The sequence below is a fragment of the Scyliorhinus torazame genome, chromosome 2, assembly GCF_047496885.1.
Source record: "Scyliorhinus torazame isolate Kashiwa2021f chromosome 2, sScyTor2.1, whole genome shotgun sequence".
Classification (NCBI taxonomy): Eukaryota; Metazoa; Chordata; class Chondrichthyes; order Carcharhiniformes; family Scyliorhinidae; genus Scyliorhinus; species Scyliorhinus torazame.
Window position 1 is genome coordinate 149,205,601 of NC_092708.1, and position 25,027 is coordinate 149,230,627.

Here is a 25,027-nt window from a genome sequence, read left to right on the forward strand (position 1 = left end):
GTTATCGGGTGGACCGCGAAGGTCTGCACCCCGTCGCAGAGAAGGTGCGTGCAATTCAACATGCCCCCGCCCCGACTGACACTTCGCATCTTCGTTCTTTTCTCGGTCTCGTAAACTATTACGGGAAGTTCCTCCCCAATCTGGCAACTACGCTGGCCCCTTTGCACCTTCTACTAAAGAAAAATCACACCTGGGTTTGGCGTCAGCCGCAAGAAACCGCTTTCCGGCGGGTAAAGCAACAATTGTCGTCGTCTGGGTTACTAACCCACTATGATCCTGGAAAGCCTTTGCTCGTCACATGTGATGCATCCCCGTATGGTATTGGGGCCGTCCTGTCCCACAAGATGGAGAACGGGGCCGAGCGACCGATAGCTTTCGCCTCCCGCACATTGACTGCAGCGGAGAAAAAGTACGCGCAGATCGAGAAGGAGGGCCTGGCAGTGGTTTTTGCGGTGAAACGCTTCCACCAGTACATGTACGGCCACCATTTCACCATCGTGACTGATCATAAGCCCCTGCTGGGACTTTTCAGAGAGGATAAGCCAATACCGCCCATTGCTTCTGCACAGATCCAGCGCTGGGCTTTGTTGCTTGCTGCATGCGAGTATTCTCTGGCGCACAAACCAGGTACGCAGATAGCAAATGCCGATGCACTGAGCCGATTGCCTTTATCGACCGGTGAGGTGGTTGCAACCCTAAATTTTATGGACACCTTGCCTGTCACGGCATCACAGATCCGTGAGTGGACCCAGGCGGAGCCAGTCCTGTCAAAGGTTCGGCACATAGTCCTGTATGGTGGGCAGCATAGACAGCTCCCAGGCGAGTTGTGGGCATTTTCCTCCAAGCTGTCAGAATTCAGCGTGGAAGACCGCATCCTCTTGTGGGGGACGCGTGTGATTGTTCCGGAAAAAGGCCAGGAACTGATACTAACAGACTTGCACAATGGGCATCCAGGCGTGACCAAAATGAAAATGTTGGCCCGGAGTTATGTCTGGTGGCCAGGCCTCGACACCGACATTGAGAAGGTGGCCCAAAACTGCTCCATTTGCCAGGAGCATCAGAAGCTTCCGCCGGCCGCGCCCCCACATCACTGGGAATGGCCAGGGCAGCCTTGTGCACGCTTGCATGCAGATTTCGCAGGCCCTTTTCAGGGATCCATGTTCCATCTACTAATTGACGCCCAGTCCAAATAGCTAGAGGTGCATAAGATGCACGGGACAACGTCCTGCGCAACAATTGAAAAGATGCGTTTAGCGTTTTGTATGCATGGCCTCCCCGAGGTGCTGGTCACGGATAACGGCACTCCATTCACGAGTGAGGAGTTTACAAGGTTAACGAAGATGAACGGCATCCGCCATACCCGCACTGCCCCTTACCACCCGGCTTCAAATGGGTTGGCAGAGCGCACAGTGCAGACATTCAAAAGAGGCCTAAAGAAGCAGTCTTCCGGATCAATGGACACGAGACTGGCTCGCTTTTTGTTTACGTACAGGACCACCCCCCATGCAGTGACTGGGGTAGCTCCCGCAGAACTCCTAATGGGCCGGAGACTTCGCACCCGCCTTAGTATGGTTTCCCCGGACATTGGCGCAAAAGTACGCCGCACACAAGAACGGCAGGGACAGGGATTTTCTCGGCATCGGCCGATTCGGCAGTTTGCGCCCGATGACCCAGTGTTCGTTCGGAATTTTGCTGGTGGTGCCCAATGGGTTCCTGGTGTAATCTTTCGCCAAACGGGCCCTATATCTTACCAAGTGCAAGCCCAGGGTCGTCTCCAGCGAAAACACGTAGACCACGTTCGGTCCAGAAGACTATCCCCTCAAAAGATTCCCCGCCCCCGGAGCTCATTTCAACAGCCGCAGAGACCAGAGACAAGGGAAGGTAGTCCTTACAATCTTCCACTGGTGCCTCACTCGAAGCCTGCGCAGGTTGTTACGGGACCGAATGGAGATAGAGACGCTGACATGACGGAGGCAGCAGACTCTGACTCCGAGATGGAGACACAGGATGCATCAGAGGGAATCCTCGGGTCCACGGGCCGTGGATGTACAACTGTTGCGCCGTTCATCACGGAAGCGCCGGTCTCCGTCTCATTACACGCCGCCTGATCCAACGCCGCGTGCAAATGGTGTCCGGCCTGCGGCCAAACGAGTCCGACGCCCTCCTTCGCCAGGGTCTTCGGTGGATTCCTTGGACTTTGGGGGGGAGGGATGTTATAACCTGCCTACTTACCATTGGCTGGGGACTAAGGACTATCCCACAATCCTGTGGGAGTATGAGCTTCCTCAATGAGGGGGGGCGGAGAAACCACTAGTAAACTCCTAGTATAAATAAAGCTGTCCAGTTCAGGAACCAGCAGGAAGGAGTATGTAGCAAGGGAAGTTACTGCTACTGTTATGTATATATGTTATAGTAAATAAATGTTATTACTTTGTATCCTTAAAACTCGTGCTGGATTCTTCGTGGCCCTTACAAAAGTTTCCCAGAAGGCATCACACTGAAACAGGAGGCAGAGGCGGGTATAAAAAGAAGAGGGACTTGATCAGAGGGGGTCAGCTCTTTGATGACCTGGCCTTGAACTTTGAATGGTGTGTGATGTTGAATTGGATTACAAACTGAGACTCACTGAGAACCTGACCCTGGTAGGGCCTTAACTTTTCGAGCACTAAGAGACTTTCTGTCTGTTTTGGTTTAATTGCACTGGTAAAGGGTTAGCTATCCAGTTGAATATAGGGAAGATAATCAATGTAAAGATAGCACTCAACAAAGAGCTAGGTTTTTTGTTTGTTTGATTTCTGTATGATTTTGAAGTGCTCACTAATATGGAACTATCAAGACAGAAAGAAAGTCATGATCGGAGTTGACTACCTAATGTCATGTGAGTATCCCTTTAAAAAAGGTTTTGTCTTATCACATGGCTTTGGTGATGTCATTGTGTGGGTGGAGTTGGGCTGTGGCAATGTGAGTTTTTGCTTTCGCTTTGAGTTTTGGACAGGTTTGAACTGCACAGGTTGAAAGAAGTGTCTCTCTATCTTCATTTTAAAAGCTGTTTCCAGACTGCTTGATCACTTAAAAGAGCTAATTGCTTTCTGGAAGGAATTAAAACCTGCAGTTTGAAAAGGGGTACAGAGTATCAATAACAAGTCTTACACCAGTAAGAATGCTGTATGCTGGATCACACCTTTGAAAAGGGTTAGGGTTAGGGTTAGGGATTAGTTTTACTTTGGATTTTTTTATTGAATTGGAACAGTTATAGAGGAATTCACTCAGGGTTATACATAGATTACTGTGGCTTTGTGGGGTCTTTATGTTTGTAGTTGATAACTATTTTTACTGTGTGTGTTTATACAAATGTTAACTAAATTCGTAGAATAAAGCTTGTTTTTTTATTTAAAATGCCTAAGAGGTCAATTGAATAACACCTGGAAGGCAGGCTCTTGTGCTCATTTTGGCCAAATTCAACATAAAGGTTGTAAGTCAGATGGACTCCATAATTTACTTTGGACTTTCAAAACTCTGGCCCATAACACTAAAGGAAGATACTCCAATACAAGTCATGGCAGAAACTAGTGCAAGAGAAAGTTTGATCCGGATCCAAGTCAGAGTCAGACAGAACGTCTGATGAAATGGAAATTTCAAGTGTAGGTCAAGGTCTTCCACAAGTGCTGAATTTTTGAGTCAGGAAAGGAAGTATGTCTTAGGAATAGGAAACTAGTGGTTAAGTTTGATTTGTGAACAAGGGAAAACAGAACATGTATGAAGATTTTGAGGAAATCAAAGGTAAAGATCATGATTTACCAGCCACATCGGGAGTGCGTCATGGCCAGTAGCTGCCAAGTGAGGCCTCAATGTGGGCTTCCCGGCCGCCACTACTCCTTGCGGGAGCTACACACATCTGGCAAGACAGCGCAACCAGAATCGACCAAGCAACGTGCGCCTAAGTAGGTTTTAAACCTACCAGGGCATACTCACCCAGGATCTACCAGCCCCCAGGCATCTAATGGCCTCCTCAGGGAATCCCCAGCTGGGTGCTATTCAGTCCTGATGCACCTAAACGTGGGCCAGGCAGAACAACATCCACACGGTTTTCCGGACCATTGGAGGCCGCTGGTGGCCAGGGATAGTGCAGCGTGGCACCCTGGCCCTCTCCCTGGAACATGGGCACCTTGACACTGCCCAGCCAGCACCTTGGCACTGGCACCCTGGCAAGATGCCCAGGTGGCACCACAAAGTCAGCAGGAGCACTCCCAGGGTGCTAGGGTGGCAGTGCCGAGTTCTCAGGTGCCAGGGTGGCACTGCCAAGGTTCAGGGCCTGAGGGGGGCAATGCCCAAGAAAGGAGGGTGAAGGGGAGTATGAAAGGTGGGGGTAAGTATGAAGGGGCCTCTAAAAGGTTGGGGGGAGTGAAAGAGGGGTGGAGAAATGGGGCAAGGGAAGCTTTGAAAAGGGGTGCCTCAGCGACCCCATAGCAGGGTGTCCTCACTTAGGGCATGTGGGGTACTGCCCATATGTGTGGGAGGTGACATTGCCCATGGATGGGGAGTGTGGGGCACCCATAAGCCCACTTAGAGATTGGGACACCCTTTCAAACTGGCAACAAACCTGAACGTCACACTGCCATCATAGCCCGGGAACTCTGACACCATATCATTGACATCGATGCCCTGAGCGAATCACGACTGGCAGGAGATGGCCAGTTTAAAGAACAAGGTGGCGGATATACCTTCTTCTGGAAAGGCATACCAGAAGAAGAATGCCGTCTCCACGGGGTCGGCTTTGCTGTACAAATCGAGTTGGTCAGAAGTCTTAACAAACGCCCTAGTGGGATGCGTGAATGACTGCTGACCCTATGGCTCACCCAGAAACAGCACATCACAGCCAACAGTGCCTCCGCCCTATCCTTAGGTGCAGTGGACGAGCCAAAAGAAGCATTCTACTCCAGCCTCGACCAATCACTGTCCCCCATACCAAAGGGAGACAAGCTGATTCTTCTCGACTACCTGAATGCTAGAGTCGGGAAGGACTCAAAACTTTGGAAAGGCGTGTTAGGCAGGGAAGGTGTGGGGAAAACAAGAGCCAACAGAGTCTTCCTCCTGACAAAATGGTTTGAACACAACCTGGTCATCACAAACACCCTGTCCCGCCAGGGGGACAAGCAGGGGCAGCACAGTAGCACAGTGATTAGCACTGTTGCTTCACAGGGCCAGGGTCCTGGGTTCAATTCCCGGCTTGGGTCACTGTCTGTGCGGAGTCTGCAAGTTCTCCCCGTGTCTGCATGGGTTTCCTCCGGGTGCTCCAGTTTCCTCCCGTAAGTGCTGAAAGACGTGCTTGATAGGTGAATTGGACATTCTGAATTCTCCCTCTGTGTACCCAAATAGGCGCCGGAGTGTGGCGATGCGGGGATTTTCACAGTAAATTCATTCCAGTTTTAATGTTAGCCTACCGTGACACTAATAAAGATTATTAATTATTATTAGAAAAACAACCTGGCACCTAATAGACTATATCATCGTCTGGGCAAGGATCCACAAAGACGTCCGCATCACCTGCACCACGACCAGAACCGACTAATCCCCTTTACCATCTCCATCACTCTGGCCCCAAACAAACACAGGCAGAAGAAACTCTGCTGGAGGAGATTCAATGATGCTGGACTCAAAGACCTTGAAAAGAAAGAATTACTCAGACATGCCTCACAGCTAATCTGGCGACAACCAACAAGCCAGAGTCACTGAACGCCCACAGCACCTGATCCACCTTAAAAGCATCATAGTCAGTGCCTGCGAGGAGACGGTCGGACCCTCGACCAGGAAACACCAAGACTCTTTCGACAAGAACGATGAGGAGATTCAGGATCTTGTTGACCACAAGTGCAAGGCATTCCTGAACTGGCAGCTCCAACAAAACTCAAATAAGAGGAAACAAGCCTCCAGCAACTGAAGGCCAAGGTGCAACAAAGAACCCGCAACCTAAAGAACAGATGGTGGGTGGAAAGAGCTCAGGAGATTCAGCAATTTGCCGACATCCACAATGTGCGTGGCTTCTTCAGCACAATCAAAACCATCTACGGTCTGTGGAACTCATTGCCACAGAAGTATGTGGTGGCCAAATCACTGAGTGCCTTTAAACCAGATAAATAGGTTCTTAATTAATAAGAGGATCATGGGTTATGGGGAAAAGGTGGGAGAATGGTTATGAGAAACATATCAGCCATGATTGAATGGTGGATCAGGCTCGATAGGCCAAATGGCCTAATTTTGCTCCTATATCTTATGGTCTATAATTCAAGTATCCAGGGGCCCACCCCACTGACAGCCAAAAATGGAGAGGCGCTCATCAAAAACAGAGAGGCAATCAATGCCCGCTGGAGAGAGCACTCCGAGGACCTCCTTAACCAAGACACAGCCTTCGGCACAAGCGTCCTCGACACCATCTCTCAACACGCTACCGGACACCATCTCAGTGCAACCCCAGCTTGCCATGATGTCAAAAAAGCCATCCAACAGCTCAAGAACAGAAAGGTCTGTGGCGCAAATGGAATCCCCGCAGAATTACTAAAATGCGGCCGAGATGCTCTCTTGACAGAATTGACAACCTCATCGCCCTTGCCTGGAAGGAAGAGAGCATGCCAGATGATCTCAGAGATGCCTTAATTATGACCATCTTCAAGAAAGGAGACAGGTCCGACTGCGGAAATTACAGAGGGATTTCCCTACTCTTCACCAAAGTAAGTTCATCACAAGAATACTCCTCAACCGCCTCCTCCCAGTGGCTGAAGGTTCCCGTCCATCAAAAGGCTCAATGGACATCATCTTCAGCACATAACAAATCCAGGAAAAGTGCAGAGAGCAGCATCAACCTCTGTGTATTGCTTTCTTCGATCTCGCAAAGGCCTCCGACTCAACAGTGAGTGACTTTGCAGACGGCAGAAATGGTGCAGACGTCACCATTCACCGCCTGCTCCATGATGCAAGCCATGATCCTCACCAGTGGAACCACCACAGACCCAATACGTGTGTAAACTGGGGTCAAACAGGGCTGCGTCATTGCACCAACGCTCTTCTCAATCTTCCGTGCATCAGCACTCCACCCCATCATCCTGAAGCTCCCCGTTGGGGTGGAACTGACCTACCAGACAAACATAAACTGTTCAATCTCCGACATCTCCAGGCCAGAACCAAGACCACCCCAACCTCTGTCATCGAGCTGCAGTACACAGCCAATGCCTGTGTGTGCGCACATTCAGAGGCCGAGCTACAAACCATCGTCAACGCATACACTGAGGAATATGAAAGAATAGGCCTGAACTAAACATCCAGGGTCAGATTTTCTCCGGAGTGGAATCAAGTCATACTAGACATACTAGGGCTGTTACAGAGTGGCTATGAAGGGGCCTCTAAAGGTTGGAGGGGTGAAGGGTGGGGATCCTGGAAGGGGAGCCTGAAAGAGGGCCTGGAAGACCTGAAAAGGGGAGCACTCAGCGACCCCATAGCAGGGTGTCTTAACTTGAGGGAGTGTGGTGTACTGCCCATATGTGTGGGGGGGTAATATTGCCCATGGGTGGGGAGTGTGGGGGCCCACAAGTTCACTAAGAGATTTGGACATCCTTTTGAAATGGCAGCCCAATCTCTGAGGAACCAGTCTGGCTAGTGAGTTCAGCTCCCCAGTGATGAAAATAATTCTAAGGAAATTATTAAATGGCCACATTGCACTTAAGCCAGAGCGCAACAAGGTCATTAGATAATTGGAGAGGCCATAATCGAGAACCGTGCCGGGCATCGTTCTGTTTGCGATCTTACCGGCCCGCCCCCGTTGATGAAATCAGGATCCTGCCATGGCATGTAGGATCACCACTTAAGGCCTATCTCCATACAATGGCCTTGATTTAATGGCCATATTGCGCTTAAGCGAGAGCACGAAGCATTTAAATAGTGGAAGAGGCCAAAAGCGAGAACGGGCCAGACGCCACTCTGTTCACACACAGGCAAAGAGCCCGGGGACACTGAATTTGCTGCGCTGATGCTCGGAGAGGGTGCGGGAGCAACGGGTGGGCCAGCCTCGGTCAGGGTCGACTGCCATGGGGGTGGAAGCCATGGAGCAGGTGGTGTGGCCACCCGTGGTCTCAGCTGGAGGGGTCTAATCGCCCGGGCCATGCCAATCGCTGGATCATGTGTACCCGTTCCGGGGGCAACCCTAGCCCTTGCCTGTCTGCCCCACTAACCACCCATAACTCCCACTGACCGCGAAGGCCTTTGGCCATGCGGCTGAAGGCTATTGCTAATTGGGAATTGGCAATCGTAGTTAAGTGAGCACTTCACACCTTCCAAGTGGATCCCCATGGGCAGCCGTGCCATGTAGCATGTGGGAGTTATTTCCCAACATCCCAAATAGACCATGATGCCTGAACACTGCACCTGGACGCTGCAGAAAGCAACACCATGGACGCAGCTGCCAGCATCTGAACACTCAGGGGTTGGGCCCCTGCACCGGAGACATTACCGCAGCCGGGGTTGGATGAGTGCACCAGCGAGGAAACCAGCCCGGTCCAGGTAGCATTATGTGTGGGTGTCTGGGATACACGGTGTGGGGCCGAATGAACAGAGGCCACCGCTGCAGCCGGGAGTGCGTGGGCAGGGCATGTCAGATGACAGGGGATTTGGGGGAGAGTGGAAGCAATGGGGGGGTGGGGGGGGTGCAATGGGGGAATCGAGAGTTCCGGGTTGGGGAAACATCTCCGGTTGTCAGTCTCATCCTCTCCCAATTCCTTACAGATATTACATGCAATGGATGATATCTTGGACCGCGTGGAATCTGCCCCTGTGATGCTCCTGGAATGCCAGGCGTCCAGATGCCAGAGGAGGCTGTGGCAGCAGCGCTGGCAGACTGACAGCTCGCTAAGGCAAGACTTACCATGACAGACGGAAGACCCATTCTGCAAATCAATACTTTTTAGAGCATTAAATGGCAGCAGGCCTATTGGTCAGCAGGGTTGTGTTTTCCTCTAACTCTCGGGGTAGTGGGGGCCCGGGAAATTCAGTCGCAAGTGCATAAGAAAAAACAAATTTAACCAGTCTCTTTTACCCGACATCCATGTTGTAGACACAAGAGAAGTCTGTCAGGAAAGATATGACAAAGGGTCTGTGCCAAAACAGGTTCCCGAGCATCGGATTTATAGAGTATCTCAAAGATGCTCTGGATATCCCTCTCAGACATTCAAAGGAATGGGGCGGGATTCTCCGAGCCTCCACACCGAAATCGCGATCGGCGCGGGGGCGGAGAATGGGCGTTGATGCCGAAAAACAGGTGCGACCGAGGAATCATCGTGAATCGTGCGCGCGTGGTCTACGCGGCGCGGGTAAAGAGCCATTGACAGAGGCCTACCCTTGCGATTCTCCGTTGAAAACTGGCCGTATTCCTGATGGCGTGGTTCTAACCACGTTTTGCCTGTCGAGAGTGGCCAGTGGCAGCGGCAGAGTCAGTCTGCGGCCGTCCTGGTGGGGGACGGGGGATTCTTCACCAGAGGGGCCTCACGGACGGCCAGCTTAGCGATCGGGGGCCACGGATCCGCAGAGGCCCTGGGCGAGATTCTCCGACCCCCCGCCGGATCGGAGAATCGCCGGGAGCTGGCGTGAATCCCGCCCACGCCGGTTGCCGAATTCTCCGGCACATTCGGCGGGGGCGGGAATCGCGCCTCACCGGTTGGCGGGCCCCCACCCCCCGCGATTCTCCGGCCCGGATGGGCCGAAGTCCCGCTGCTAGAATGCCTATCCCGCCGGCGTGGATTAAACCACCTCTCTTACCGGCGGAACAAGGCGGCACGGACGGGCTCCGGCATCCTGGGGGAGGCGCGGGGCGAACTGGCCCCAGGGGGTGCCCCCACGGTGTCCTGGGCCGCGATCGGAGCCCACCGATCCGCGGGCGGGCCTGTGCCGTGGGGGGCACTCTTTTCCTTCCGCCTTCGCCATGGTCTCCACCATGGCGGAGGCGGAAGAGACTCCCTCCACAGCGCATGCGCGGGGATGCCGTGAGCGGCCGCTAACGCTCCCGCGCATGCGCTGCCCGGCAATGTCATTTCCCCGCCAGCTGGTGGGGCAACAAAGGCCTTTTCTGCCAGCTGGCGGGGCGGAAATCAGACCCGCAAGGTTAGGGCTCGGCCCCCCCAAGATGCGGAGGATTCCGCACCATTGGGGCGGCGCGATACCCGGCTGATTAGCGCCGTTTTTGGCGCCGGTCGGCGGACATCGCGCCGATACTGGAGAATTTCGCCCCCTATATTTTCGGGGCCAGTCCGCGGTGTGAGCCTGCCATGTCTCGCGTGGCGGTCATCAAAGGCTGCTGCCGTGCACATACGCGGACTCCCGACCGGAAGTGCAGGGCCCCATATCGGTAGGCAGAGCTGCGAGAAGCACTCCGGGGCCTTGCTAGCCCCCTTGAGGTAGGAGAATCACTCTGAACTTTCTTCAGGAAAGTCCAGAATGAAACATCCACGTTTTGACACTGGAGTGGGGACATAGCCCCATTATTGGAGAATCCCGCCCATGGTTTTGTACAACAGCTGCCCAGAAGTGCACATTTTCTCTGGATAATCGCCCTGCGCTGAAAACTATCGAAAAATACAATTTAATTCGCAAAGTTTGGATGATTCTGGCTGTGTTACACAAATAGTTATCTATTGTAAAGACACAGACCACAACCTCCTCCCCACAGGATTTCTTCCACACCCCTAAATCCCCAAAGGACGTCCCCACCCTCTGACTATCTCCTTCCCTCCCATTCCTCAAAGAATTCCACTCCTGACCAACCCCCACCCCGGGACCTCCACTAATCCTCCAAGTACACCACCCCCCACGGTTTCCTCATCCCCACCGATTCTCCATAGGATTCCGCCCCCTCCCATACCGACCACCTATTCCAACCCAATGTCTGACCCCCCCCCCCCACCCCCCATGATATCCAGCTACCCCTCCCCCCCCCCCCCCCCCCCCCCCCAGTCCTATCCATTTACCTTAGATATTTACCTACACCCTGGCTTGTCAATTTTAATGGACATTTGAACTTACCTGGTTTACGACAGCTGATGCCATAAATAAGAAGATGTGTCCTCCTTCAATTTGCCTCTGCTGGGCTGCCGCTCAGGGCTTCGAGGACTGCTGCGCTGCCTGGATCTCCGGCTTGAGTCGGAAGGTTGAGCAAGACAGGCACAAAACATGTAAGTAATTGGGCATGGATTGGCAATCTGACGCTGATTACTGGAACACTTTTCCCTGGAGTGTAGGAGGCTTAGGGATGATCTTATAGAGGTCTATCAAATAACGAGGGGCATAGATAAGGTAGATGGTTAACATATTTTCCCAAAGGTAGGGAGTCTAAAACTGGAGGGCGTAGGTTTAAGGTGGGGGGGACAGAGAGATACAAAAGGGTCCAGAGAGGCAATGTTTTCACACTGGGTGGTGTGTCTGGAATGAGCTGTTAGAGGTGGGTACAATTTTGTCTTTTATTAAGCATTTAGACTGTTATATGGGTATAGAGGGATATGGGCCAAATGCGGGCAATTAGGACTAGCTTAGTGGTTAAAAACTGGGCGGCACGGACAAATTGGGCCGAAGGGCTTGTTTCCATGCTGTAAACTTCTATGACTCTATGATTCTATGACCACTGTTGTGAAATTATGACCTGAAACATCTTTGAACCTTTGTACCTACCTCTGGTGGTACGTCTTGTAAGGTTATATATTATCTCATGCAGAGTTCTAGAGGCTTGTCTGCTTGAACAATAACACATAACTATATACATATATACAGGATCCAGCCATGACGAAGTGCGGTCTTCACACTAACTTCTCCCAGACTCACTATTACACTCAACCACTATCATGTGACTCTCTACATCAAAATGCTTCCTCAGTCCCACATTAACCCTTACAGTCCGAAAACCCCAGTCAGTTTTAATATTTGTGCTCCTCCAACTTTTAAAAAAATTGTGTTTAGAAATTTGTAATGAGAAACCTCTAAGATCGATTCAAATGATCTATTAGCTATTAAGGTTCTGTAGTTTATTTCACAGAATTATATAGAATGTGCTGCACAGAAACAAGCCATACATTATTTGTGCATCAAAAATACTAAATCTGTATTACTAGTGTTCTTGTAAATAAACATTTTATCCTAAAAATGTTGTCCTTGACAAAACAGAGGCCAGTGTCCATCTGTTGTAAGTAAAACTTTAGATATTCAAGGAGAACATTTCACAGAAATTCTGAAATGGAATTCTTCAGGAAGTTTTCCTCTTGTGATGTAAATGTACTAGTTGCTGCAATTTTTTTCATCCAGGATGTATCCACTGGTCTAATATCTGCTACCAAAAGTGGACTTGCTGCTGTCTTTTACACATTCTGTCAACAAAATCCAATATCCCAACTTGGAGTTGTCGATGAAGCTGGTTATTCACTTGTTCATCATGCTGCTATACATAACCATGTGTCAATTGTTTGTCAGCTGACTACAGTACACCTAAAGATCAACAAGCATCGCATTGACAGTTTTCTAAATCTGGGTAAGCTCCAAAAGCCAGAAAATGTCTTTGTAATTTGCATCTTTTCGTAAATGAATACTTTCAAAACCAACTTTAATTTTCGAAATGTTGGATTCTAAGAAACAATATGAATACCAGTACACTGCAAAGTTTACCTGAGACATGTTTTTCAGACAATGGTGTTACTGAGTTAACAAAAGCGAAATAATGTACAGACAATTCATATCATAGAATAAGGGGACATAATTGACTCTGCCAATTTTCATCCACACATCGTTCGTAATCTGTGGAGCCTAAGTGGCTCGGATGGTAGCACTCCTGCCTTCAAGTCCCAGTCCAGGCTCAAAGCAGGTTTGTTATACTTAAATCATTTCAACACACTCCAAGGGAGCAAATAGCGGGAAGAAGAAAAATTCCGAATAGTTTCTGGTTGTGTGTCAGGCATCTGCTCCAAGCAAATAGAGTCCTAATTAAGAGGTCAAAATTGTATGACAAAGATGTGCAGGCTGGGTGGCCAAGCTAAATTGCCCCTTATTCTCCAAAAGGTTAGATGGGAAGCCAGGGCTTAAGTAGGGTGCTCTTTCTAAGGCCCAGTGCAGACTCAATGGGCTGAATGGCCTTCTGTACTATAAATTCTATGATTCTATGATTTATGTTCCCATTGCACCAGAGGTGACGCAGGAATTTGATAGCTAACATTACTCACCGAGGTGGCAGTCTCTGCGATTGTGGGTGGTGCAGGTAAATACAGTGGCAAGATGTCAGTGTCTTCTCCAGAGTGGTGCTCCAGGATGTTCTGAGGGTCTGGATGGGGGGCAGCAACCCCGGACGGCTCGGTCTTATCTGATGGTGATTTTGCAAAGCATAAGACATGAGGTGAGACCTTGGAAAGGCCTGGTCAGTGGGAGAGGGGTGACTCACTTGCCATAGGGACATCTGCAATGCATTGGAATCTCACTTGTTTTGTGCATGCCGAACTCCATTGCAGCCACTGTCCTCTGCTCAGCCTTCCCCATATGGCCCTTTCCTCTGAGGAGGCTGCCCCCTTCCATAGTCTGGTGATTATGGGCAACCTTATTCTTGGGGACGCAGAAAGGACATAGTGAGACACTGCAATAAGTGTTTTATGGAGGGGTTGTAGCTGGTGGCATGTGTATGCAAGGTTCCTGGCCAAAGAGGACAATAAATGAGTTGGAGTTTCATGGAGGCTGGGTTGTAAAGGAGACACGGGCAAGTGGTATGTTGTTGGCCTCAAGGGAATTGACGGCAGATATGATGAGTGAGGGACAGGAGTGAAGCCAGGGACACAAAGGTGATTGCTCACCCGAGCTGCTCTTAGGAGGATGTTCATCGTCTTATAGCATTGTGTGCCGGTCTTCTTCGTGAGGCTGGCAGCTGTCACAGCCTCTTCCACCCCTCATTACAGGCCTTGTGCAGAATGGCGGTTTGAGTCTCTGTTCCACCCTGGGAAAGAGGGTATTCCCCTTTCTCTTTAGAGGGGTTCAGAATTTGGTTGATCTCCATCTCCAGGTACCTTGGAGCAGGTTTTTTAGCAGCCATCTTCTTGACTGAAATGACAGTCTGTGCTGAGTGGTGCACTGAAACGCTACTCCAGCTTGTCAGGGCCTGTACGATAATGCCGACCTCAGCGAATCAGACCCCAGCAGGGTCGGAAATCGTGCGGGCCCTGAACTTTTAGGCGACGGTGTCCTTCCAGGTGCCGAGTCGGGACCTGTCCGGGATCTCTCAGACCTCGGTGCACAAGTGCATCCATGCCATCACAGAGACCCTGGACCTGATTCTCCGACTCCCCGCCGGGTCGGAGAATCGCCTGCGGCTGGCATGAAACCTGCTCCCGCCGGTTGCCGAATTCTCCGGCACCGGATATTCGGCGGGGGCGGGAATCGCGCTGCGCCAGTTGGCGGGCCCCCCCCCCCCCGGCGATTCTCCGGCCCACGATGGGCCGAAGTCCCACTGCTGGAATGCCTGTCCCGCTGGCGAGAATCAAATCACCTCTCTTACCGGCGGGACAAGGCGGCGCGGGCAGGCTCCGGGGTCCTGGGGGGAGCGCGGGGCGATCTGGCCCCGGGGGGTGCCCCCATGGTGGCCTGGCCCGCGATCGGGGCCCACTGATCCGCGGGCGGGCCTGTGCCGTGGGGACACTCTTTTCCTTCCGCCTTCGCCATGGTCTCCACTATGGCGGAGGCGGAAGAGACTCCCTCCACTGCGCATGCGCGGGGATGCCGTGAGCAGCCACTGACGCTCCCGCGCATGCGCCGCACGGCAAAGTCATTTCCGCGCCAGCTGGTGGGGCACCAAAGGCCTTTCCCACCAGCTGGCGGGGCGGAAATCAGTCTGGCGTGGGCCTAGCCCCTCAAGCCCCTCATCGCGCCGATTGCGGAGAATCCCGCCCTCTATATGCCGAGGTGGCTCAAAACATCCATTTCAATGTGGACTGAGGCCACCAGGATGCCCGGGCAGCGGGGATCGCCACCATAGCCGCCATACCCCGGTCCAGGAGGTGATCGATGGGATGCATGTACGAGCATCTGCAGTTGACAGGCTGCTCTACACAAACCAAAAGGGGTTCGGCTCGATGAATTTGCAGCTGATATGTGACCATGAGCTGCACATCAGACACGTCTGCACCTGATACCTGGGCAGAGTGCACGATGCCTTCATCCTGGCACACTCAATGATTTCAGATATGTTAGAGAACCCCTCCCCCCAGCTAGGGGATTAGCTCCTGGGTGACAGGTTATCCACTGCGGTCGTGCTGATGACACCTATCCAGAGGCCACAGACCGAGGCCAAGACCTGCTATAATGACACCCATGCTGCAACCAAGTCTGTGGTCGAGCAGTGCATCGGCCTTCTGAAGGTGCAGTCAGGTGCCCGGTCCATTCCGGAGTCTCTCTCCAGTATGATGCTGAGAGGGTCCCCGCATCGTAACAGCCTGCTGCATCCTCCACAACATGCAGCAAAGGGGTGACGTGATGGAGGAGGAGGATGAAAACCAGGCCTCGTCCGATGAGGAAGATGCAGGGAGGGGCAGGACTGGCAGGATACGGGGCTGCATGATGTGCGCGCCAGGGTCAACGCGCACGGGACGCTCTGGCCACCCCCAGGTCAAACAACTGGGCGGGGGAAGGCGAACACTAACCAGGGGCACGGACATCACATCCCACCCCCACTGTTGGTTATTAAAATCACTTTCACACCTACACCTCTGTGCTCTGTCCAATGCGTGCGGGGGCGGGGTGTGAGGTGAGCGCCAGTGTGTGTGTGAGGGGTGAAAGGACGTCGAGCTCACGTGAGTGTGCGCCCCCCCTCCCCATGTCGCCCTCGCCATCCCCCGGGCAGACGACGGGTCCGTGCGCCGCAGTGTTCAGGCCGCATGCAGGGACAGTCCAGGTGGAGGGTGTTTCTGTGGCCACGAGTCAGAGATTGTCTAACGATGTAGAACCCGGAGCTCATCGCAGAGCGGGCTGTCATCATCCTCCATGGCATGCAATAGACCCGCTTCCACTGGTGACCGTGTAAGCCCTGCCCATTGTGCTGCAGGTGGATGTGCAATGGAGGGGTGGTGTTCATGTGGCTGATGCGGTGGTGGGTGGGGTGATGGTGCTTTGTGTTGGTGGGGTGAAGGTGGTTGGTTGTGGGTGGGGTGAGGGTGGTGGGTGGGGTGAGGGTGGTTGGTGGTGGGTGGGGTGAGGGTGGTTGGTGGGTGGGTGGGGTGAGGTTGGTTGGTGGTGGGTGGGGTGAGGGTGGTTGATGCTGGGCGGGGTGAGGGTGGTAGGCTGGTTCCGTACTCTGCTGTCTGTGCCCATACTCGGTGATTCCCACACCCCCCTAGTCTGTGAACCGTGCGGCTATCAACCCGTCCCGTGCCTGGTGGCCCAGCCGGTAACTGTGGGAAGCCTCCCATCCATGTCCAGCCCATCTGTCCTGTACATTGCCCCCTTCCTCCTCATCTGGGGAGGCCTGCCCTTCATCGTGTTGCTCCTCCCCCTCCTCTGCCTCCAGCACATCGCTCCTCTGCTGGGCTATGTTGTGCAGGACGCAGCAGACCACAATGATGCAGCCGACCCTATCTGACGGGTACTGTAGGGCCCCTTCAGAGCGGTCCAGGCACCTGAAGCGCATCTTCAGCAGCCCAAAGCACCACTCTACCACACCCCTGGTCACTGCATGGGCATCGTTGTAGCGGGTCGCCACTTCAGTCTGTGGCCTCTGTATAGGCGTCATCAGCCACGACCGCAATGGTTAACCCTTGTCGCCCAGCAGCCAGCCCCTCAGCCAGGGGGGTTCCCTCGAACATGGCGGGGATGAACGATTGTGCCAATATGAACGAGTCATGCACACTGTTCGGGTACCGGGCGCAGACGTGCATGATCGCCATCCGGTGGTCACAGACCACCTGAATGTTCATGGAGTAGGTCCCCTTCCTGTTCGTGAACACGGCCCTGTTATCTGCTGGTGGCCGCATGGCGACGTGCATCCCATCGATCGTCCCATGGACCATTGGGTATCCTGGCCATGGCAGCAAAGCCCGTTGCCTGGGCATCCTGGTGGGCGCGGTCCACAGGGAACTGGATGTACCAGTCTGTGATGGCACACAGGGCGTCTGTCACTGCACGGAGATGCCAGACAGGTCTCCACTCAGTGACTGGATCAACCCCGTGGCGTAGACGTTCATAGCCACCGTGTCCTTCCCCAGTGCCACGGGGAGCCAGGTGTGCCATGAGATGGCAGATATGGGCGAAGGTTTCCCGGCTCACCCATGCTCAGTCCGTGAGGTCCTGGTACGGCGAGCGGCGCCGGTACACACGGGGCCTCATCAGGCGCCTCCATCACCGTGGCACCACCACCTCCTCCTCCTCGTCCTGTCGGATGGGCGGCTCTCCAGCCTGGGAAGCTTCCAACTGCCCCGCAGCGGCACACTCCTCTGCGGCAGCCTCCGCTGCCTCCTGGGCACGCTCCTGCTCCAGCTCCCATAGGGCAACATGTAGAACAGCAGCTCCCGCCACGGCGGCCAACATCGCTGGGTGATGCCCAAACATAATGGTCTGCAGGGGGTGGGGGTTGGGGGTAGACAACATGTCATCATTGCCCAGAGCCCCCTCCGCAGCCAGGTGCCATGGGTTGCATGGTTGCCACTGCTGCCAGCTGGCACCTGGCCAGGCAAACCCCCTCCCCCCCCATCCCCGGCATTCCACATCCCCGGCATGCCCCTCCCCAGCATTCTCCATCCCTGGCGGGCACTCCCATCACCAGAACCCCCATCCCCGGAACCTCCCTCCCTGGCACTCCCCATCCCCGGCACTCCCCTCCCCGGCACTTCCATCCCCGGCACTCCGATCCGTGGCACCCCCATCCCCAGCACTCCATTCCCCGGCACTCCCATCCCTAGCACTCCAATCCCCGGCACCCCCATCTCCGGCACCCCCATCCCCGGCACTCCCATCCCTGGCACTCCCCATCTCTGGCACCCCCATCCCCGGCAACCCCCCTCCCCGGCACCCCCACCCCTCCTCAGCACTCCCATCCCCGGCACTCCCAACCCCGGTGCCCCCATCCCCGGCTCTCCCATCCCCAGCACCCCACCTCCCTCGGCACTCCCATCCCCGGCACCCCCCCCCGCCTCCCCGGCACACCAATCCCCGGCACTCCACCTCTTGGCACCCCCATCCTCGGTACTCCCATAACCCCGGCACTCTCCATCCCCAGCACTTTGAGCCCCGGCACCCCCATCTCCGGCACCCCCATCCCCAGCACTCCCATCCCATGCAACCCCCTCCCCGGCACACCCATCCCCGGCACTCCCATCCCCGGCACTCCCAACCCTGGCACCCCATCCCCGGCGCCCCACCGTCCCCCGGCACTCCCATCCCTTGGCACTCCAATCCCCGGCACTCCGATTCCCGGCATCCCCATCCCCAGCACTCCCATCCCCGGCACTCCCATCCCCGGCACTCCAATCCCTGGCACCCCCATCCCCGGCACTCCAATCCCTGGCACCCCCATCCCCGGCACTCCCATCCCCGGCACTCCGGTCCCCGGCACTCCCATCCCCGGCACCCCCGAGCCACGGCACCCGCCTTCCTCTCCCTACCGCAACCCCAACCCCCTCCCCCACACCGGCACCAACCACAATCACCAGCATGCAACCTCGGCCCTGGGGAGCACCCTCCACCAGAACCGGCGACCCCCCCCCCCCCCAGCTACGGCCGTGCCGCCTTGTCTCAGGTGGCCGACCCCTACCTCCGCGCTTAGCCAGCACAACTGGTTGACACCATTAAAAGGCTTGTTTAATTTATGCCGGCATGACCTGTGGTCCCCCGGGCCGGAGATTTGAAGCAGCCCCGGGGCCCATCGCGTCGCGCTGATTCTGCGATGTGCGTGCCGCAATTCCCGTCGGCGTTATTTCTCGCCGGCCGGAAAATACGATGGCTGGCGTCGGAGCGGCGGGGCGGGATTCACGCCGCCCCCGGGGATGCTCCGACCCGGCGGGGGTCAGAGAATCCAGCCCCAGGTGTCTATCATCATGATAGAGGACTTAGAAAACTTCTCAAAGGTTCTTAAATCAAGAGATGATAGGGACGGATGAACTTAATATAATAGCTATCACCAGGAAAATTGTAAGAAGTCTTACAACACCAGTTTAAAGTCCAACAGGTTTGTTTCAAATCACTAGCTTTCGGAGCACTGCACATGAGGAAGGAGCAGTGCTCCGAAAGCTAGTGATTTGAAACAAACCTGTTGGACTTTAAACTGGTGTTGTAAGACTTCTTATTGTGCTCACCCCAGTCCAACACCGGCATCTCCACATCATGATCAGGAAAATTGTACTAGGAAAACAGACCTAAAGGCTGTCAACTCCCCAGGACTTGACAGCCTGCATCTTGGGGTCTTAGAAGTGGTACAGATAGCAGATGTATTGATTATAATCTTCCAAAATCTCTTAGATTCTGAGAAGGTTCCAGTGAACTGAAAAATAGTAATGTAGCTTCTTATTCAAGAAAGGAGGGAGACCAAAAGCAAGAAGCAAGATCAGATAGCCTAACATCTGTCATATAAAAGTGTGAGAACCATTAATAAGAAGGTCATAGCAGGACACTTAGATTTGATCAGGCGGAGCCAACATAGCTTTGTGAAAGGGAAATCATGTTTAACAAACCTGTTAGTTAGTAGTGAGGCCGTGGAATGCCCTACCTGCTACAGTAGTGAACTCGCCAACATTGAGGGCATTTAAAAGTTTATTGGATAAACATATGGATGATAATGGCATAGTGTAGGTTAGATGGCTTTTGTTTCGGTGCAACATCGTGGGCCGAAGGGCCTGTACTGCGCTGTATTGTTCTATGTTCTATGTAGTGTGTTTGATGAAGTCACATTAAAGGTGGATAAAGGGAAACCAGTGGATGTGATGTATCTGGATTTCAAAAATGTATCGGTAAGGAACCACATCACAGGTTGCTACACAAGATAAGAACACATGGTGTACTGGGTAACATATTCACATGGGTAAAGGATTTGTTGGCTAACGGGAAGCAGAGTGTAAGAATAAAATGGTCTTTTTCGGATTGGCAAACTGCGACTAATGGAATGCCACAGGGATCTGTGCTGGGTCCTCAACTATTTACAATCCATATCAATGACATGGGTGAAGTTAGCGACTGTACGGCAGCTTAATTTTCCAATGACACCAAGATAGGAAGGAAAGTAAGCTCCAAAAGGAGGTATAGAATGTGTAGACAGGTTAGTGAATGACAAAACTTTGGCAGATGGCGTATAACGTGCGTAAATGCGAACTTGTTCACTTTGGCATGAAGAATAGAAAAGTATACCATTTAAATAGAGAAAGATTTCAGAACTCAATGATACATAGGGATCTAGGGGGCTCTATACATGAATCATATAAAGTTAGGTCACAGGTACAGCAAGTGATTAGGAAGGCAAATGCAATGTTGGTGTTTATTGCACGAGGAATGGAATATAAAATGGGGAGATTTTACTGCAGCTGTTTGTACAGGGTCTTGGTGAGACCACATCTGAAGTACTATGTGTATTTTTGGTCTAATTTTTAAGAAAGATATAATTGTTTTAGAAGCTGTTCAGAGAAAGTGCACGGAGTCATTCCTGGGATAAAAGGGTTGCCTTATGAAGAAACGTTGCACAGGTTAGGCCTATTCCCATTGGAGTTTAGAAGAATGAGAGATGATCTTATTAAAACATGTAAAATCCTGAGAAGACTTGATATGCTACCTGGAGGATGTTTCCTCTTCTGCGGGAGACTAAAACTAGGGGACATAGTTTAAAAATAAGAGGTCTCCCTTTTAAAACAGAGATGAGGAGAAACATTTTTTACCAAAAGGGTTATTGGTGTGTGGAATTCTCTTTCCCAGAAAGTAGTGGAGGCTGCATTTATTTAAGAGAGTTTTAGTTAGGTAAAGGAGTCAAGAATAGAATCATAGAATCTCTACAGTGCAGAAGGAGGCCGTTCGACCCATTGAGTTTGCACCAACCCTTGGAAAGAGAACTTAGTAACCCCACCTAACCTTTTTGCACACTAAGGGGCAATTTACCATGGCCAATCCACCTAACCTGCACATCTGGATTGTGGGAGGAACCTATAACACCCGGAGGAAACCCACACAGTCACTGGGAGAACGTGCAAACTTCACACAGTCACCCGAGGCCAGAATTGAACCCGGGTCTCTGGCATTGTGAGTCAGCAGTGCTGACCACCGTGCCACTATGCAGCCCCGAGTCAAGGAAATTAGAGCTGAGGCCACAACTAGATCAGCCATGATCTTATTGAATGGTGGAGCAAACTCCAAGGTCCAAGTAGCCTACTCCTGCTTCTATGTTTCTATGGGCATTTGCATGCAGTGGGAGGGGCAGCCAGTTGTGGTCCTGCAAGGTCTAGGGGAGGAAACCTATCACCCCATGTTTACATCACAATCTCACCTTCTTGCCACCCTCTTAATCTGGTATATCCCTTTTCAGCCTTGCATCTTCCTCACTTCCTACTTTCCCTACTAGCTTTGTATCATCAGCAGATCTGGGCACATTAAAATCGGTCCCCTCATCTAAGTCTTTGATATAGATTGTAAATAGTTGCAGCCCAAGCACAAATCATGCAGCACTCCACTAGTTACAATCTGCCAACTCGAAAACTACCTGTTTATTCCTACTCTTTTTTATCTGTTTTGAACTAATTCTCATCCAAATCATTATTTCACCCGCATCCTATGCGCTCTAATCTTGTGTAACAACTACATTTGTGGCATCTTATCAAACACCTTTTGAAAATCTACTCATTTATTGTTCAAACAAGTACAATATCAGAGCTTCTTTTTAACTTTAGCTTGTAATTGCTTTTCTTGTAGGCCCAACTAGTTTGCATATGGCAGCCAAATGTGGGTCACTTGGTGTACTGACCTGCCTACTGGCCCTGCGGGCAGATCACACAAGGGTTGATGAACGAGGCTGGACAGCTATGCATTTTGCTGCATTTTACGACAATGTTTCCTGCATTAGGGCTCTGTATAGAAAGGAACCCAAATTTCTAGAGTTGGAGACTTCAGCTGAGTAAGTGTTCAATAATCTACCTATCAGTGTCAAATAACAAACTACAAAATATCTAGAGCCTATATTGTACTGCATGTGCTTTTATGTAGCTACATCATAAATAGTGAGAAATCCATAAAATTCTAACACTGTGTTTCATGGCATAAATTTAAAATATTTGATATTTTTATTTAAGAAGCAGTTCAAAATTTTTACTGCAAGCTGATTCTATCTTTTATGCTTTTGAACTAATGTGAAAGCAACAAAAAAGCAAGTATTGTTGGATCTGTCTTTATGTGAAAGGGTCTCAACATTCCCTTTTACCCAGAGTCTTGCTTATAAAACATTGGATTGCAAAGGCCACTAGTCAACTTCCTATCAGGGAAGAGAATAAACAGACAAATGTCTCTAATGAGTTATAGTTGCAAAATAACATCTTGCATTTAGATGACACATTTAACATTGTAAAATGGTCTTGCTCTTCATAGAAGAGTTATCAAAGAACATAAGAAATAGGAGTCCTTCGAGCCTGCTCTACCATTCAATAAGATCATGGATGATCTATTCATGGCCTTAACTCCACTTTCAAGCCTGCCTCCCATAGCTTTAGTCCTTCAAAGGAAATTTGATATCTAGCCACATCAGGAAATGCAGATGAGCTAGGTTTTATATCTTATCGGAGAGTTAAAAAGAGAGGTTTCCAGAAGGAATTCCAGAGGTTAGAGTCTAGGCAGCTGAAGGCACAGCACCGAAGTTGACATGATTAAAATTGGGAAGTGCAACAGGCCAGAATTGGAGGAGTGTATCGTGTTAGGTACACTGGTCTAACACTGGCTGCAACTGGATGCAGTTTAGATCGAAAGATACTCCAGACCTTGAAGTTAGTTCAATCAGGTTTATTGAACTAATAGCACAGTTAGCACAGTTCTCTGTGAGTTCGACTCTCTGCTAACTTAAGTGTGGTTACTCTGTCTGACTGAACCAGACTAGCTCTTAGCCACATAGTGGAGGTGTGAGATTGTAACAACACCCTTGACTGACTCTCTAGATGTTCATCAGTGGAAAGAGGCAGAGTGTGAGTGCCTCGTGTCTTTTATAGTCAGATCCCACCTCTGAGTGTCCTGCCTGCTTATTGGTCATGTCCTGTTCTCTGTGTCCATTAGCTGCTTGTCTGTATATCATTATGTGTGTGTGTGTGTGCCTGCATATCATGACAGAGTGCAGTGATGTCAGAGGATTGAAAGGCTGGAGGATATTATAGAATACTGTAGCGATAAGGGGCTGGATTCTCCGCACTCTGATGCCAAAATAGCGTTTGGCGACGGGGCGGAGAATCCGTTTTCGCGCACAAAATCGGGACCACCGTCAGTTTTGCAATTCTCCCGCCACCCAAAAATCAGCGTACTCGTGGAGTATGCACGCCGAGTATCCACCACCTCAGGCCATTGCCTGAGGCCCGCCTCGCGATTCTCTGTCCCCGATCAGTTGAATTCCCAACGCCATGGTTCTAACATGGTCCTACCATTAGTCATGCTCGCTTGGCGGGTGCGGACTCAGTGCAGGGCCGCCACAGTTAGGGGAGGGCAGATCGTAGGGCAGGGGGCGCTTCATTCAGGACTGGGGACTATATGTGCAGGCTGTCCGGGGCGGGTGAGGGGTTGATGCGGGGCACTATTTCAACGGTCCAGGTCCGCGGGCAGAATCCGCCATGAAGCACGGCGCGGCCGCTGGAGGCCGCCACAGTGTGCATGCGCGGCCTTGGACCCAGAAGTGCGGGGAGCCGTATCGGCAGCTAGAGCTGCAAGCTCTATGATAACTGCCTGCTAGCCCCCTGCAAGACGGTGAATCTGTGGCCTTTTGATGCCAGTTTTCCTGGCGTAAAAGACCACAGTTTTCACCATGGCGCGGGGATATATTCCCAAAAACGGAGAATCCAGCCCAAGGTGAGGTGGGGGATGTGTGGAGGGAGGCCATGGAAGGGTTTCAAACAAATCTGAGAATTTAAAAATTGAGGTGTACAAGATTATGAGGGACATGGACAGGGTGGATAGAGAACAATTGTTCCCCTTAATTGAAGGTTCATAAGAACTAGGAGCAGGCGTAGGCCATGTGGCCCCTCGAGCCTGCTCCACCATTCAATGAGATCATGGCTTACCTTTTGTGTACCTCCACTTTCCGGCCCAAACACCATAACCCTTAATCCCTTTATTCTTCAAAAAACTATCTATCTTTATCTTAAAAGCATTTAATGAAGGAGCCTCTACTGCTTCACTGGGCAAGGAATTCCATAGATTGATAACCCTTCAGGTGAAGAAATTCCTCCTAAACTCAGTCCTAAATCTACTTCCCCTTATTTTGATGGGAATCAAGTTCAAGGTGAGGGGCAGGAGGTTTAAGGGGGATTTAAGGAAAACCTTTTTTACCCAGAGGGTGATGATCATCCGGAATGCATGCCTGGGGGGGTGTAGTGAAGGCAGTACCTGGATAAGCACTGGACACGTCATAAAATTCAAGGCTATGGGCCAAGTTTGGTAAATGGGTTTAGGTAGACATGTCCGGTGTTTTTCATGCATCGGTGCAGACTCAATGGGCCGAGTGTCTCTGATGATGTATTATTCTGTGATTCTGTGACCAGATAGGGAGCCAATGTAACTTAGTGAACTCAGAGTGACGGATGTAAGGGACTAGTGCAAGTTAGGATACAGGCTGCAGAGTTTTGGAGAGCCCAGTTTCTGGCAAATGGAAGATTGACGATCGGCCAGCTGTGCTTCGGAATAATCAAGCCTAGAATTATCAACGGCATGGATTAGGTTTCAGCAGCAGATGACTTGAGCCAATGGGTAGTTGAGCTATATTATAGAATTGGAAGGAGATATCTCTATGATGGACTGGGGTAAATTTGTGTTTGCAAGTTTATCTATG

General features: G+C 51.6%; 1 protein-coding gene across 1 annotated transcript in view; it reads left to right on the top strand.

Moving 5' to 3' along the window:
- Positions 1-25,027, top strand: part of ankar (ankyrin and armadillo repeat containing) — a 397,884-nt gene that overhangs the window by 133,014 nt on the left and 239,843 nt on the right. The window contains exons 7-8 of the mRNA XM_072494724.1: positions 12,328-12,550; positions 21,925-22,126. Coding sequence (XP_072350825.1) covers positions 12,328-12,550; positions 21,925-22,126 — 425 coding nt within the window. The remainder of the gene's footprint in view (positions 1-12,327; positions 12,551-21,924; positions 22,127-25,027) is intronic.